The sequence below is a fragment of the Pogona vitticeps genome, chromosome 4 (genome assembly GCF_051106095.1).
Source record: "Pogona vitticeps strain Pit_001003342236 chromosome 4, PviZW2.1, whole genome shotgun sequence".
Classification (NCBI taxonomy): Eukaryota; Metazoa; Chordata; class Lepidosauria; order Squamata; family Agamidae; genus Pogona; species Pogona vitticeps.
Window position 1 is genome coordinate 32,186,850 of NC_135786.1, and position 12,585 is coordinate 32,199,434.

Below are 12,585 nucleotides of genomic sequence, written 5' to 3' on the forward strand. Positions count from 1 at the left end.
CCCAAAATAAACTAGTTTTTCTGGAGTCGCTCTGCAGAGACTCGGGCGGGAGACAGCGAGAGACGGCACACATTCTGGTACAGTCCGACCCAGGGAAGACATCAGGCTACCCCTCTCTATGGCTTTATATGGACCGAGGGGGGCGGTCTATATCCTAGCCCCGCCCCTCGGCCCGTCCCTTCCTCTCCTCCTCAGCCACCTGCTCTGCTCCACCATTGCCGCCGCCGCGGCTTTCTTCAGTCACTTCCGGAGCAGGATCCTAAGGTGCGCCCGGCTCTCTCGCCCGCCCGCGGAGAGACGCTTGAGCAGGGATGGCGGCCACGGCGGCGGTCACCGCCACAGCCTCGGCCGCTGCCGAGAAGGAGGCGAGCCAGCAGAGCAGCCTGGGCGCTTACTCGCCTGTGGACTACATGAGCATCACCAGCTTCCCCCGCTTGCCCGAAGAAGAGGCGGCGGCGGCGGCGGCGGCAGCGGCGGGGGGCAGCGCTAGTGCCGGCGCCGCCGAGAGTTGCCTGCGCTCCAGGAAAGAAGAAGATGCGTTTCTGGGCGAGCAGGACACCGGTGAGCGCGGACGCCATCCCTCCCGCCTGCCCGCCTGCCTGGTCCCTGCACCTGCCACCCGATCCTCCAGCCAGCCATGTCTCCATGCCCCCGTGGTTTCCAGCCTTCTCCCCTCCGCCCGGCCCCCCGAGCATCTGGCCTTCCACCGCCCCGCATCTCTCCTCCTTCGGTGCCTGGCTTGAGCAGGATGTTCTCCTCCTGCGTCATCTGGCACCGACCCAGCCCCCTTTTCCGTGGTGGTGCAGCCATCCCTGCAGCCCTCGCCGCCGTGCAGCCGCCCGCCCGGCCCCCGCCCCCCTGCCTCTCCCCCCCCCCGCCTCCCGGTGCCGATTCTTGTCAGTGTCCCGGACAGGCTGCCTCCATCCGTACCATCCTTCCCCTCCCTTGCAGCCATTTTTGACGGTTTGCCCCCCTCCCTTCTCCATCTGCCCCTGCCAAGGGGGGGGTGTTAGCATTGTGCAACCGTCCCTTCATCATCTGCGTATCATTTTGGTGCCACCACTTTGCACCCACATTTCTGTCATTTCCCTCCCCTTTCTTCTCAGGTCTCCAGCTTCCATCATTCTTAGCCCTTGTCCCATCTCATTCTTTCTACCGTTTTCCAGTCCTCTTGTGTTACTTTGGCTGACTTTGGATAGCTCGGTGGGTTTAGGTATCTGACTGGGGAGCCATAGGTTGGGAGGCCAAAAGTGCTACTCTTCAAAGCTCTGGCCTTCTCCCTTTCAGGCCGGCTGGTAGAAATAGTTCCCTTTTAGTCATTTTAAAAGTAGTTCCTAACTCAGTGCTGGTTGTGGAGCCATAAGTTGGGAGTTGGATTCCCTGCTTTGTTTCCCTGGAGAAGAGCCAGCCTGTGTAGCCTTGGGCAAGCTGCACAACCTCAAAGCACCCCCAGAAGAAAGGAATAGTAAACCACTTCTCTGTGTTCTCTACCTATAAAACCCTGAAAAGTGTCACCATAAGTTGGAATCAACTTGAAGTCACATCAATCATCATCATCATCATCATCATCATCATCATCATCATCATCATCATCATCATCATCATCATTATTATTATTATTATTATTATTATTATTATTATTATTATTATTATTATTATTATTATTATTATTAATGTTACTTTCCCTCTGTTGCAGTGGTTCTTAGCTTTTGGTCCTCCAGATATTTCACACCTCAACTCCCAGAACCCCTTTCCCTTGGCTGTACTGCCTGGGCTTTTTGGGAGTTGAAGTCCAACGGTTGTGAACTGCTTCTCTACTAGGTCAATAAAATGAGATTTTCTTTTTGCCCTGTACCTCCCAAGGTTACAGCCTGGCCTACAGACAGTTCTTATGATTTTTTTGTGGCCCTTCTGATAGTTCCTATTGTTTCACGTGAACAATGTTCATTGCCCAGTTGGTCTACCAAAAATGCTTTCTTATTTTAAATTAGCGTGTCCACATCCCAATTAATTTGCTAACTTTCTCTGCTCCTTTGAAAATGCTTACCGTAATGTTGCTTTTCCAGCCAAGTTGTCTCCTATTATTAATCTTCAGAAAACTATTAACACTATTTGTGTTTAGTTTCCCCCATCTAGCAAAGAATGTAAAGAGTTTGGCCCTATGCAGTTGTGTACTCTAAGCATGTTAGCGGCAAGGGGCGTGCACAGCTCCAATGCACATTGGCCCTGCCTTCTGATCTTGGCCAGGAAGGTGGCAAAGGGTGGGTAGGTTTCACTTTAATTGAATGAACTTAGAATTTGCCGTCCTCCATCCTGACCTTTATAAACAGTCAGGAATCTTGGCATATGAAGGTCAGGGTGGAGGTGGGCAGTGGGGAGAATGCCTGTGCCAGGGATGAGTGAGCTGTGGCCCTTACCCTTATCAAATGCAAGTCTTAGACTGATCCCAAAGGTCTTTGCATGTAATCAGGCCTCTGTACAACTAATTTTTCCCTTCCCCAACTGCCTGCTAGATTGAAGAGAATTATAGGGAAAAGAGAGAGAGACAGAGAAAGGTGACTTTTTTTGCTTTGGCCTCAATCCATCACTTGCTTCAGCATCACCCATAGGAAATATATACCTGTGAATGCCATATACTGGGGATAAATGATAGAAGAAAACAGGGAAGAGCCATACTTGATGCTCTGAACCATTTTTATAAATAGTTTTATCAATGCTGTGGCAAGTTCTGCTTTGCAGTTTGTTGTGCCCTTTCTTAATGAAGTTTTTAGCCGTGTTCTTCTGTGTCGGGGGGGGGGGGGAACACAAGCCCTGTACCCTACATTCTCTGTTGAGCTCCTCTTCCAATTTATTACATCTAGCACAAAAATCTAAAAAGAGTTTAAATGCATACCTCTAAATATGCTTAAAAGCCTTTCCAGAATCAGGACCTGTACTTTGTCAAGGGCTCTAGTCACAAAGAGGCTTCTCTGTGAATTGCTTAAAATTCTCTTCAGTCAGGTATGGAACTGGCTCTTGTGGAGATAAGAGATTCTGAAGTGTATTTGCTTCTCAAAACTCACAGATTTCACATGGAACAAAATCCTTGAGCCTTAATTTAAAATTAATGGAAGAAGATAGGGAGCATGTTTTTTCTGCCCCTTCCTCCTTTGTTACTGTGGGAAAATACGAAGTGTTGCTTAGAATATTCAGAATGTTGAATCTGACGAACGAGGAGGAGCTTTACTTCTGTTTCATTGTCCTATCCCAGTTTTATTTGCACCATTTCTGCATTGTTATTTTTCATATTTTTCATTTTCATTTGGTTAAATCTTCCCAATTTCTGTGAAACAATGTTTGTATTTTTTTTCACCCTTGGTGTTATCATGCTGATTCTCTGAAGTATGAAAATGTAAATAAATCTTCTGGTTTGCTAACTCAATTGCCTGTATGTCAATACATTTACCTGTGTCTCTTTTCACATACCTGCACATCGGTTATTTTTAGTAATGAAATATTCATTATTTGGAGTTTTTTAAATTGCTTATTAATGTATTAAGAGTCTGACTGGAATCCCAAGGTTGTGCTTTTATCAACCTCACTATCTCATATGGCATTTACAGGTGAAATTCTCACTGCCTAATTAGTATAAAAATAAAACTGCTGCCAATTTTCAGTATTATTAATAATAACAGTGATATATCTGACCAAATATATGGACATTAGTAAAATGATGTGTTTTGAAACCCACTTTTAAATACATTGATTATTCATTATAATAATAATTATGGAACTGCGTAGCTGTGTTTGTTTAAGTGTTTCTTCCGAAGCAGGGGACGCCCCTATCACACATTGATTCACATTGATTGCGAAGGCAAGTACATGACAGATTGTGTCACCAAGCAGATGAAGGACAGCCCTCTAGAGGAGAAAAAACTGCATGATTGCTCTTATATCGAGGAGTCTTTTTTAGTTGGATTTTGGTGCTTGTATTGATGAGTAGTTTATGTGTTCAAAGCATTTTACCATATCTTTAACTAACTAGCTCCTGGATAATCAAAGTTGTATTATCTGCAGATTCTCATGATGTTTCTCTCCTGGAACCCAGTCATCATTTTCACTTTCCCTAACACATTTTAAAAATTATTCATCCATTCATGCATTTGATTTCTGTACCGCCCATCTGGCTACAAGGCCACTCAGGGTGGTTATATATGGTAGGACACCCCTATCTGCGATATCAGTATCCACTGATTGACTTATCTGTTGCTTGAAAATATGAAATAACACCCACCAGAAATATGTAGTTCCAGGGTGTATTTACCAGAATGACCACTAGAGCAAGCCAAAAACCATACAATATACAGTGGTGCCTCGACTTACAAATGTCCTGACATACGACCATTTCGAGTTACAAAATGGTCGTATGTCAGGAGCTTTGAGTTAGAACCAAAAAAGGGCAGGGAATTCAAATTGCTAACCATTGGTAGGCGAAGAGACTGCTTCTTTGTAGCTCTTTTGCCCCAACGGTTAGACTGAGTGTGATTGGGGGAGATTTCGGACTGCCTGGTAAGGTAAGGTGCTGCTTTCTGCTTTTTAAAAAGTGTTCTGGGTGGGTTTTGCAGCGTGGTTTTGGGCTGGGTGGTAGGATTATGTTTCTATGCTGTGATGGGTCTTGCAGGGTTTGTTTGCTTTTTGTGTTTTTCCCCATTTCTGATGGGTCTTGCACAGTTTGTTTGCTTTCTGCTTTGCTTTTTTGCATTTTTGATGGGTCTTGCATGGTTTGCTTGCTTTCTGCTTTGCTTTTTTTGCATTTTTGAAAGGTCTTGCATGGGTTGCTTGCTTTCTGCTCGGTTTTTTTTTTTTTTTTTTTTTGCATTTCCGAAGGGTCTTGCACGGTTTACTTGCTTTCTGCTTTGCTTTTTTTGCATTTCTGATGGGTCTTGCACTTTTTGCTTGCATTTTGCTTTGCTTTTTTTTTTTGCATTTCTGAAGGGTCTTGCACCATTTGTTTGCTTTTCTTCCCCCCCCCCCCCTTCGGCCAGAACAGTTCAATCGCGTTTCCGATGGGTTTTGCAGTGTTTTGTTTTGTTTTGTGGTGATTTTTTTCTTCAGCTGGAATGGATTACATTGCATTTCAATGCATTCCTATGAGAAATGGTGCTTCGACTTACGAGCATTTCGAATTACGACTAGAGTTCCGGAACCAAGTAAGTTCATAAGTCAAGGCACCACTGTATAACATTCAGTACTTTTGCATTTTTCTGCATCCTGGTGGGGGGCATGGAACTGTGGATACTGTGATCCTACTGTACTGTATTTCTTGTGTCTTGATGCATGTGAAAGCTACTGTTAATTCTATGTGAAGGCTGGCCATCTTGTTTTCCTGCACTGTATTGTATTCCTTTCACATATGGCAGCTGTAACTGTTCATGAGTCTGTGTCCCATGGTTGGTATATATGTCAGAAAGATAAATGCAGATGTAAACATACAGTATTTGAATGCTGTGTTGAAATTGATTGGCAATGCAGGAGAGCAGATTTCCACTGATTCAACTGTGAATAAATATATTCCAGTCAAAGCTCGTTTGAAACATCCACCCACCATCCTTTTTTAAAAATCATCAAGTTGCATCCCTAGGGATTGGCGTTTGTATATATTAGCCTCTCCCACTTGAATGGAAATGTCTTTTTTAGTTGAGACAACAGGAACAGCATGAAATGAATGTGGCACCTGTCCCTCCTTTCTCGGCTTACTTAGTTTTGGGAAAGCCTTGATGATTTATTGTATGGCACTTAACGTTTTCAACAGTTTGATTAATGAGTATATGCATGCCATTCTGAAGAATATAAGAAAGAAGAATCAACCACAAGGAAATTGACAATCCTCCCTCTACCCCCTACACACCGGTCGTACTGGAGAACAGTCCCATTCATTTGTGAAAATGGCAAGGACTTCTAGCCATGTCAGTTCAGTTACAGAGTTCAGACAATGAAGGGAGTGACGGATGGTAATACAGAAAATGAGGCAGTGTACTGACAGACTCTTGTCAAGACAGTCATAATAGGATTGCATCTGTATATAATAATAAGACAGTGTCTGCAAGGATATAGCTAAGCAGACAATTCAAAATGTGTAACTTGTGAATTGTGGTGATGTGGATTAGCAAACCCCCAAAATATTTCTTGAAGCAGTTTCCAGCACAGATCTGTTTTCAGCTCAGGACAAAAATCATAACAATTGGCATCTAACTGGTAAGAGATGGGCATGAGAGTTTGTCAGATACCTGTAAGACATTACTTGCTTGGGAAAGCTGGCATCTGGTAGCAACCAAAGTGACAGTTGACACATCGACTGGATGAGGGTAATAAACTGAAACTTAATCCAGGCAAGACAGAGGTGTTCTTGGTTGGTCAAAAGGCAGATCAGGTAATAAGGACTCAGCCTGTATTGGATGGGTTTGCTCTTTCTCTAAAAAAATATAGATGTACAGTTCAAGTGTACTCCTAGATTCGTCTTTGAGACTAGATGCCCAGGTTTGGGTGGTGGCCAAAAGGGCCTTTGCACAGTTAAAATTGGTATACCAGCTGTGTCTGTTCCTGGATGTTCTGACCTGCCCACAGTGACACATGTCTTAGTTTCGTCCCTGCTAGATGAGTGTAACATCCTCTATGGGGGGGCTTCTTTTGGAAAGTAACTTCAGGGAGTCAAAAATGCAGCAGTTAGATTGTTAACTGGGCCTGGTTACAGGGATCACATAAAACCCCCATTACAGCAGCTCTATTGGCTGCTGATCCAGTTCTGGACACAACTGGAAATGATGGTTTTAACTGGAGATGGGCGTGAATCAGAAAAATTGTGGTTCATGATGGCTCATGTTTTATGGCTAACCACAAACTACCCAGAAAACAAACCAGTTTATGGTTCACTGTGGTTCAGGCCCACCTCTGCCCCCCCCCCAGCCACCATCACCTGGAATACTTGCCAATGCTGCTGTTATCGCTGCTGCCACCATTGCCTTGGCTTCTTCAGGTGGTCTGGAGAGGTAATGGTGGTGGTGGAGAAGCCAGGTTGCAGACTCTGTGCATGTGCATGCTGACCATCTGGTTGCCAGGAAAGCCTGGTGCGCAGCAACAAACTAGTGGGAGGGCACATGTGCAGAGACAGCTGCCCAGCTCCTGGCAGGGAAGCCAGGCTGCTGCCTCTGAGCATACACTCGCAATCCGGCTGATTGCCCTGATCAACTGGGCTGCAGGTGCATGCTCAGAGGCAGCGGCCCGGCTACCTGCCAGGACCACTGCCTCTGAGGATTGCGCCCTGGGTGGTGGCAATGGTGATGGCAGCAGGGAAGCTGAGGCTATGAGGGAGGGCAGCAAGAAGGGGGCGGGACAGGCAATTTTGGTTTGTTGAAGTAAATGAAATCAATCAATAAGAGGAAACAATGTAATCTAACCGAATGTAAACTTCCAAAAATGACTCAGAAGGTACTTTATCAAACTAACAATATGAATATCAACCAGGTTTCAATCGGGACAAAATTCATTCATTGGAACAAACAAATCCACAAGGAATCTGAAAGGTCTTTCAGAGAAGTGCTCAGTTGACATTGCTCATTTCACTTATGTCCTTTGTAGTGTAGTATTTCTTTGGTAATAACTGTCACGGCTGACCAGGATGTTCACATAAATCCTTGGTTTCAGATCCTTTGTCAAAGCTTAGGACCAAACTGTTCGCAATAAAGACTCTAAAATATAAAAATACAAACTCGTTTCTAATGAACCTTACACAATAACACTTAAGGAAACCTTCTTGTCACATACTTACAATTCCAGTCAAAATGGACTTCCCAGGAGAGAAAGCTTTCGCCTATAATCAGTCCATACCCACTCTGAAATACATTCAAAACAGCTACAGTACTTACAACCATTGAGCTATTTTGAGTCAGGCATTTAAAGTGATTGCACATATATAATATAAAGAAATACAGACATAGCTCATCACTTCATGAACCAAAATCATAAAACACTTGTAATTAATATTAGCATTCAAACCATTTGACACAAGAGATTTTAGCCTGAATATCCATGTCATTTCCTGTTGCAGGATATCTTTGGATATTGCTTCTTCACCTGTCTTTTTGCTGTCAAAGAACACAAAATTTGAAGCTATCTTCTTTATGACGCATTTCTACAAAATGACTTACTAATGATGTGTCCATCACTCAGTTTCTAATCCATGAATGATGTTCTTGCATCCTGATTTTACCTGACCTTGTTGTGCTCCACACATATGTTTTTGAACAATCACAGATTGTCAAATAAATTGGATGTTGAACACATTGAGAATGACCTAGACAAAATCAACCCCCAGGATAGTCAACTGTGATCCCTCAATAGATTGACAGCAGACAGTACACTTCTTACATTTGAAATGTTCTGTTGGTAAGGTACTTCTCTGAGTCCTGGCGCTAATTGAGATGTCAATATGAATTAAAATGTCCTTTAAATTCTTCGTTCCCTGAAAACCTAATTTAAGCACTTCCTTGCAATTTGAAATATCCCTCAACAGGTCCCAGTTTCTAAGAACAATTCTCCTTAATTGACTAGCCAGGGGAGTGTAGTTAAAAAAATACAGACAAACTTATCCTGGGTGTCTAAAGAACATTTTGATGGTCCTATCCAAGAGTTCTGTTTTAGAAAGCAGTGGAATCACTGGCTCTAGTGCAACCAAATGTTCAACAAATTTGTATTGCTGGATATTTTTGTTGATTTCTTTCTAGGGCTATTTGAATTCACAATTTTGAATCTCAGCATATGCCCTGGAAAACGTAAAATGAAAAGAACTGGGTGCAAAAAAAGGAGTTGACAACAGCCTTATTTAGGCATGCAATAGATGGGTTAACCTGAACCCATGAGCAGAGGAGGCAAGTTGGCTCCTTCCCCTTCATCGGACCTCTCTTGTATGGGGAGAGCTAAATCTGACGAGTTCAGCCATTTCTATCCCTGGGGACTCTCCAAACACTTAAAAAAAAAAGCAGCATGAAAGATCATGGCTCTGACAATGGTGTTGTGGTATTGGATGCATAAGTATCACAATGACAGTTTGGATGGCCACCTTCCATATGAAGAGTCTAGACATAAGGGAGGCTGAATCAGGGTATATCAACAATTGCACATTAGAGATGGGCATGAACCAGACAAATGGTGATTCATTTTGATTCATGATTCATTAAGGTCAACAAATTACAAATTTATAAATTTAAACATTTTTCCTGATGAATTGCTTTAAACCCCCATAAGATGCCCCCCCCCAGCACATAGAGACACCAAATTTGCAGGGAAGCATCTTCTGATTCTCCTCTACAGGCCCTGCAAGTTTGGTGAAGCTGGGTTTTGGATGTCCAAGTTACACATCCACAAGGAGATCCCCCCAGGAAAGTTCCTCCCAGACACCAAAGGTAAAGGTTTCCCTTGACAATTTGTCCAGTCGTGTCTGACTCTAGGGGGCAATGCTCATCTCCATTTCCAACCCATAGAGCTAGCATTTTGTCCAAAGACAATCTTCCGTGGTAACGTGGCCAGCACGACTAGGCATGGAACGCCGTTACCTTTCCACCATGATGGTACCTATTTATATACTCTTTTGCATTTTGCATGCTTTCGAACCACTAGGTTGGCAGGAGCTGGGACAAGCAACAGGGGCTCATTCTGTCGCGTGGATTCGATCTTATGACTGCAGGTGGTCTGACCTTGCAGCACAGAGGCGTCTGCAGTTTAACCTGCAGCGCCACCACGTCCCCTTCCCAGACACCTAGAGACACCAAAATCACAGAGAAGCTTCCACTGACTCTCCTCTACAATCTCCAAATTTGGTGAAGATTAGATTTCAGATCTCCAAGTTATGCTCCCGCGAAGTGGGTTCCCCCAGGAAAGTGCCCCATAGCAGCTAGCTTGGGGAAACCAAATCTTCACCAAACTTAATGGGACTGTAGATTGAAGACTCAGAGGAAACGTCCCTACAAATTTTGGTGTCTCTAGGTGTCTTGGGAGCCAAACGAATCAGCAAATCAAAAATCACTAAAAATTCATTGATTCATATACATTGGGGGCATTGATTTGTATGAATACAAATACAAGTGATTTTTTGAACAAATTTGATGATTCTTTTTAAAATTCGTGCCTGTATCTAGAGCACATGTTTTGTAAAGCTAATGGCTTTTAATTTCCCATTTGAAGGTAAGCCACCCACAAGTACTTTGCAATCCAACAGACATATCTTGCAACAATATACAATTACTTGCAAAATGCATGTCTTTTCCAGCCACTGTGACAATGGTAGGTAAGAACAGCAGGAAGAAGGGAGCCTGGGAGATTTGGCGGATGATGTCATAGTCACTACTGCTCAGCAGGCCAATGACGGAGCATCTTCCCATACTAGCTAGAGTGCTGTGGGGATGTAGTTCCACAAGCACGGTATCCCACATTCATAAACTGGATTTAAAATATATATATAATTGAATTCTTATACAGTACATGCACTTTTCAAATGTGGGCGTCCATAGTCATGTATTCATGCGTGACTTCCAGAGTGTCAATTGTGCTAACTCACCTCAACTGTTGTGGGAATACATATGAGACAAAGTCCGCAGAAAATATCTGCTACAATGGATTCCTTCAAACTGGTTGTTTAAAGTTTTGTTGGGAACCTTGCTTCTCTTAACTGGAAGGCAGCAGCTGCAGGATTTCTCCTGCATATTTTCAGCATTTTGTTTATACAGTATTTGACAGTGAAGTTAGGGATGACAATAGTGGAGCTTAAAGCATTACTTTTAAAAAATAATTAGTTACATCACAAGTAACTATAAGGACAGCAACACATTGCATAAAGATTTGATTACCATAATGTTATCTGGATCACACAGATCACCAGAATATTGAGCCATGTGTTACCAAAAAAAAAAAAAGCTCACACATAAACAAAAATAAGGGAGAGAAATTTAACTAATATTGGTATCCTTTATTTTTCATGCGAAAGACAGACAAGTTATGAGCGGTCTCCCAGTGCGTTATATTTGGTTTTTGGAAAGTTGTTTATTAAAAGACATTAAAAGACTTTCTCAATTCTAGGAAAAATCAAAAGTATATAGTAGTTTTTGTTTTTCTTAACAAATCTAAATACTAGAAGTTGCTGGCCTGTGGTAGAAAACCTGCCTTTGTTCTATCTACTTCATCACCATTTCAACAATCAAAGTAGAACCCAGCTGCATTTGAACTACATATTCCTTGTCTCCCATTCACTCAGACTGCACCTCCTTTAAAATAATTAAAAACGTCATTTATGGTATGAGTGACATTCTGCTTCCTTTTTGCATGATATAATGTTGTCTGTTTGTTAGTAGCAAAAGTAGTTCATTATATGCAACTAGTTACTTGTAATGTGATACTTTTAAGCTCTTGATAACCATGAGCAATTTGTGCACCAGTGAGGTGGGAAACTCCAGGGTGTCAAGTAGTCTGCTTCCCGATTGAAGGCACCCTTAAGACTGTTGAGAGTTAATGGGATGTCCATGTAACATGATCCGTAATAATAGCACCTGAACCAGGAAAGCCTCCTGAAAAGCCCAGTCCAAGGGAGAAAAGTATCAAGCTCATTTGAAGGGACAGAGGCGTACAGGTGACTGTCTCATTGTGTGTGGTTTGGAGAAATGTTTAAAGACTGGGTTTGTGTCTGTTTGGCCTCTCTCCTGCTCTCTCTTTTACAAACACATCTGTGACTTTTCTCTTTTCTGAATGAAGATCCAGATTCCTTCTTAAAGTCTGCTCGCCTTCAGCGGCTGCCTTCGTCTTCATCCGAAATGGGCAGCCAGGATATATCGCCCCTTCGGGAGACCAGCAAGGACCCATTCGCTGGGGACTGCAGCTGTCGCCAGGACGGTTTGACTGTGATCATCACCGCCTGCTTAACATTTGCTACAGGAGTCACAGTGGCCTTAATTATGCAGATCTACTTTGGAGATCCCCAGGTAAGAAGAGGCTGATTGCTTTGTTTTTCTCTCTGTGACCGATTGTACCAAAATAAGGAAGATCCTCCTTCCATGTGGGATGACCGCTTCTAGTTTTGCATGCAGCAAGAAATAATGCGCTCGGCAAACAATGACGGGACTGAAAACAGAGTGTTGGAATTTCCATATTTATGCTACCGGGCCAGTTCTAAAATCAAATGAGGTTTCCATAATGGGTTACTTGCAATAGTTACTATAGTTACCACCAGTGTTGAGTGCTGTACATTTACCCTGAAAACAGAGAGTCTGGATGGACTATATTATGGGAAGGTAAGTTTCTCATAAATAATTCACTGCCACCATATTCCTCACTAACATGTACAGTTTGTCTTGCATCTGTATAAGTGCAGCCTGGGACAGACATGCATATGCCTTTTTGAACACATTTTCCCTCATATACTGTAGACTTTCTTTTCCTCCTTGAATTAAGCCTGCTTGTGCACATTTTTCAAAGACGTGTGCAGTTAGTCATGCCTGTTTTCTAACTGCACACATGGTTTTGCAGAAGCTTTTGATGCTCTGAAACACGTTGCAAACCACATAA

At 43.0% G+C, this 12,585-nt stretch overlaps 1 protein-coding gene across 2 annotated transcripts in view; it reads left to right on the forward strand.

Annotated features, from left to right (window-relative positions):
• Positions 1 to 227: 227 nt before the first annotated feature.
• The window catches only part of GGT7 (gamma-glutamyltransferase 7), a 46,631-nt gene continuing 34,273 nt past the window's right edge, over positions 228 to 12,585 (forward strand). For both annotated transcript variants that reach the window (XM_072997006.2, XM_072997005.2), the window contains exons 1-2: positions 228 to 561; positions 11,776 to 12,002. In XM_072997006.2, the coding sequence (XP_072853107.2) occupies positions 312 to 561; positions 11,776 to 12,002 (477 nt within the window). In that variant the 5' untranslated portion in view covers positions 228 to 311. The remainder of the gene's footprint in view (positions 562 to 11,775; positions 12,003 to 12,585) is intronic.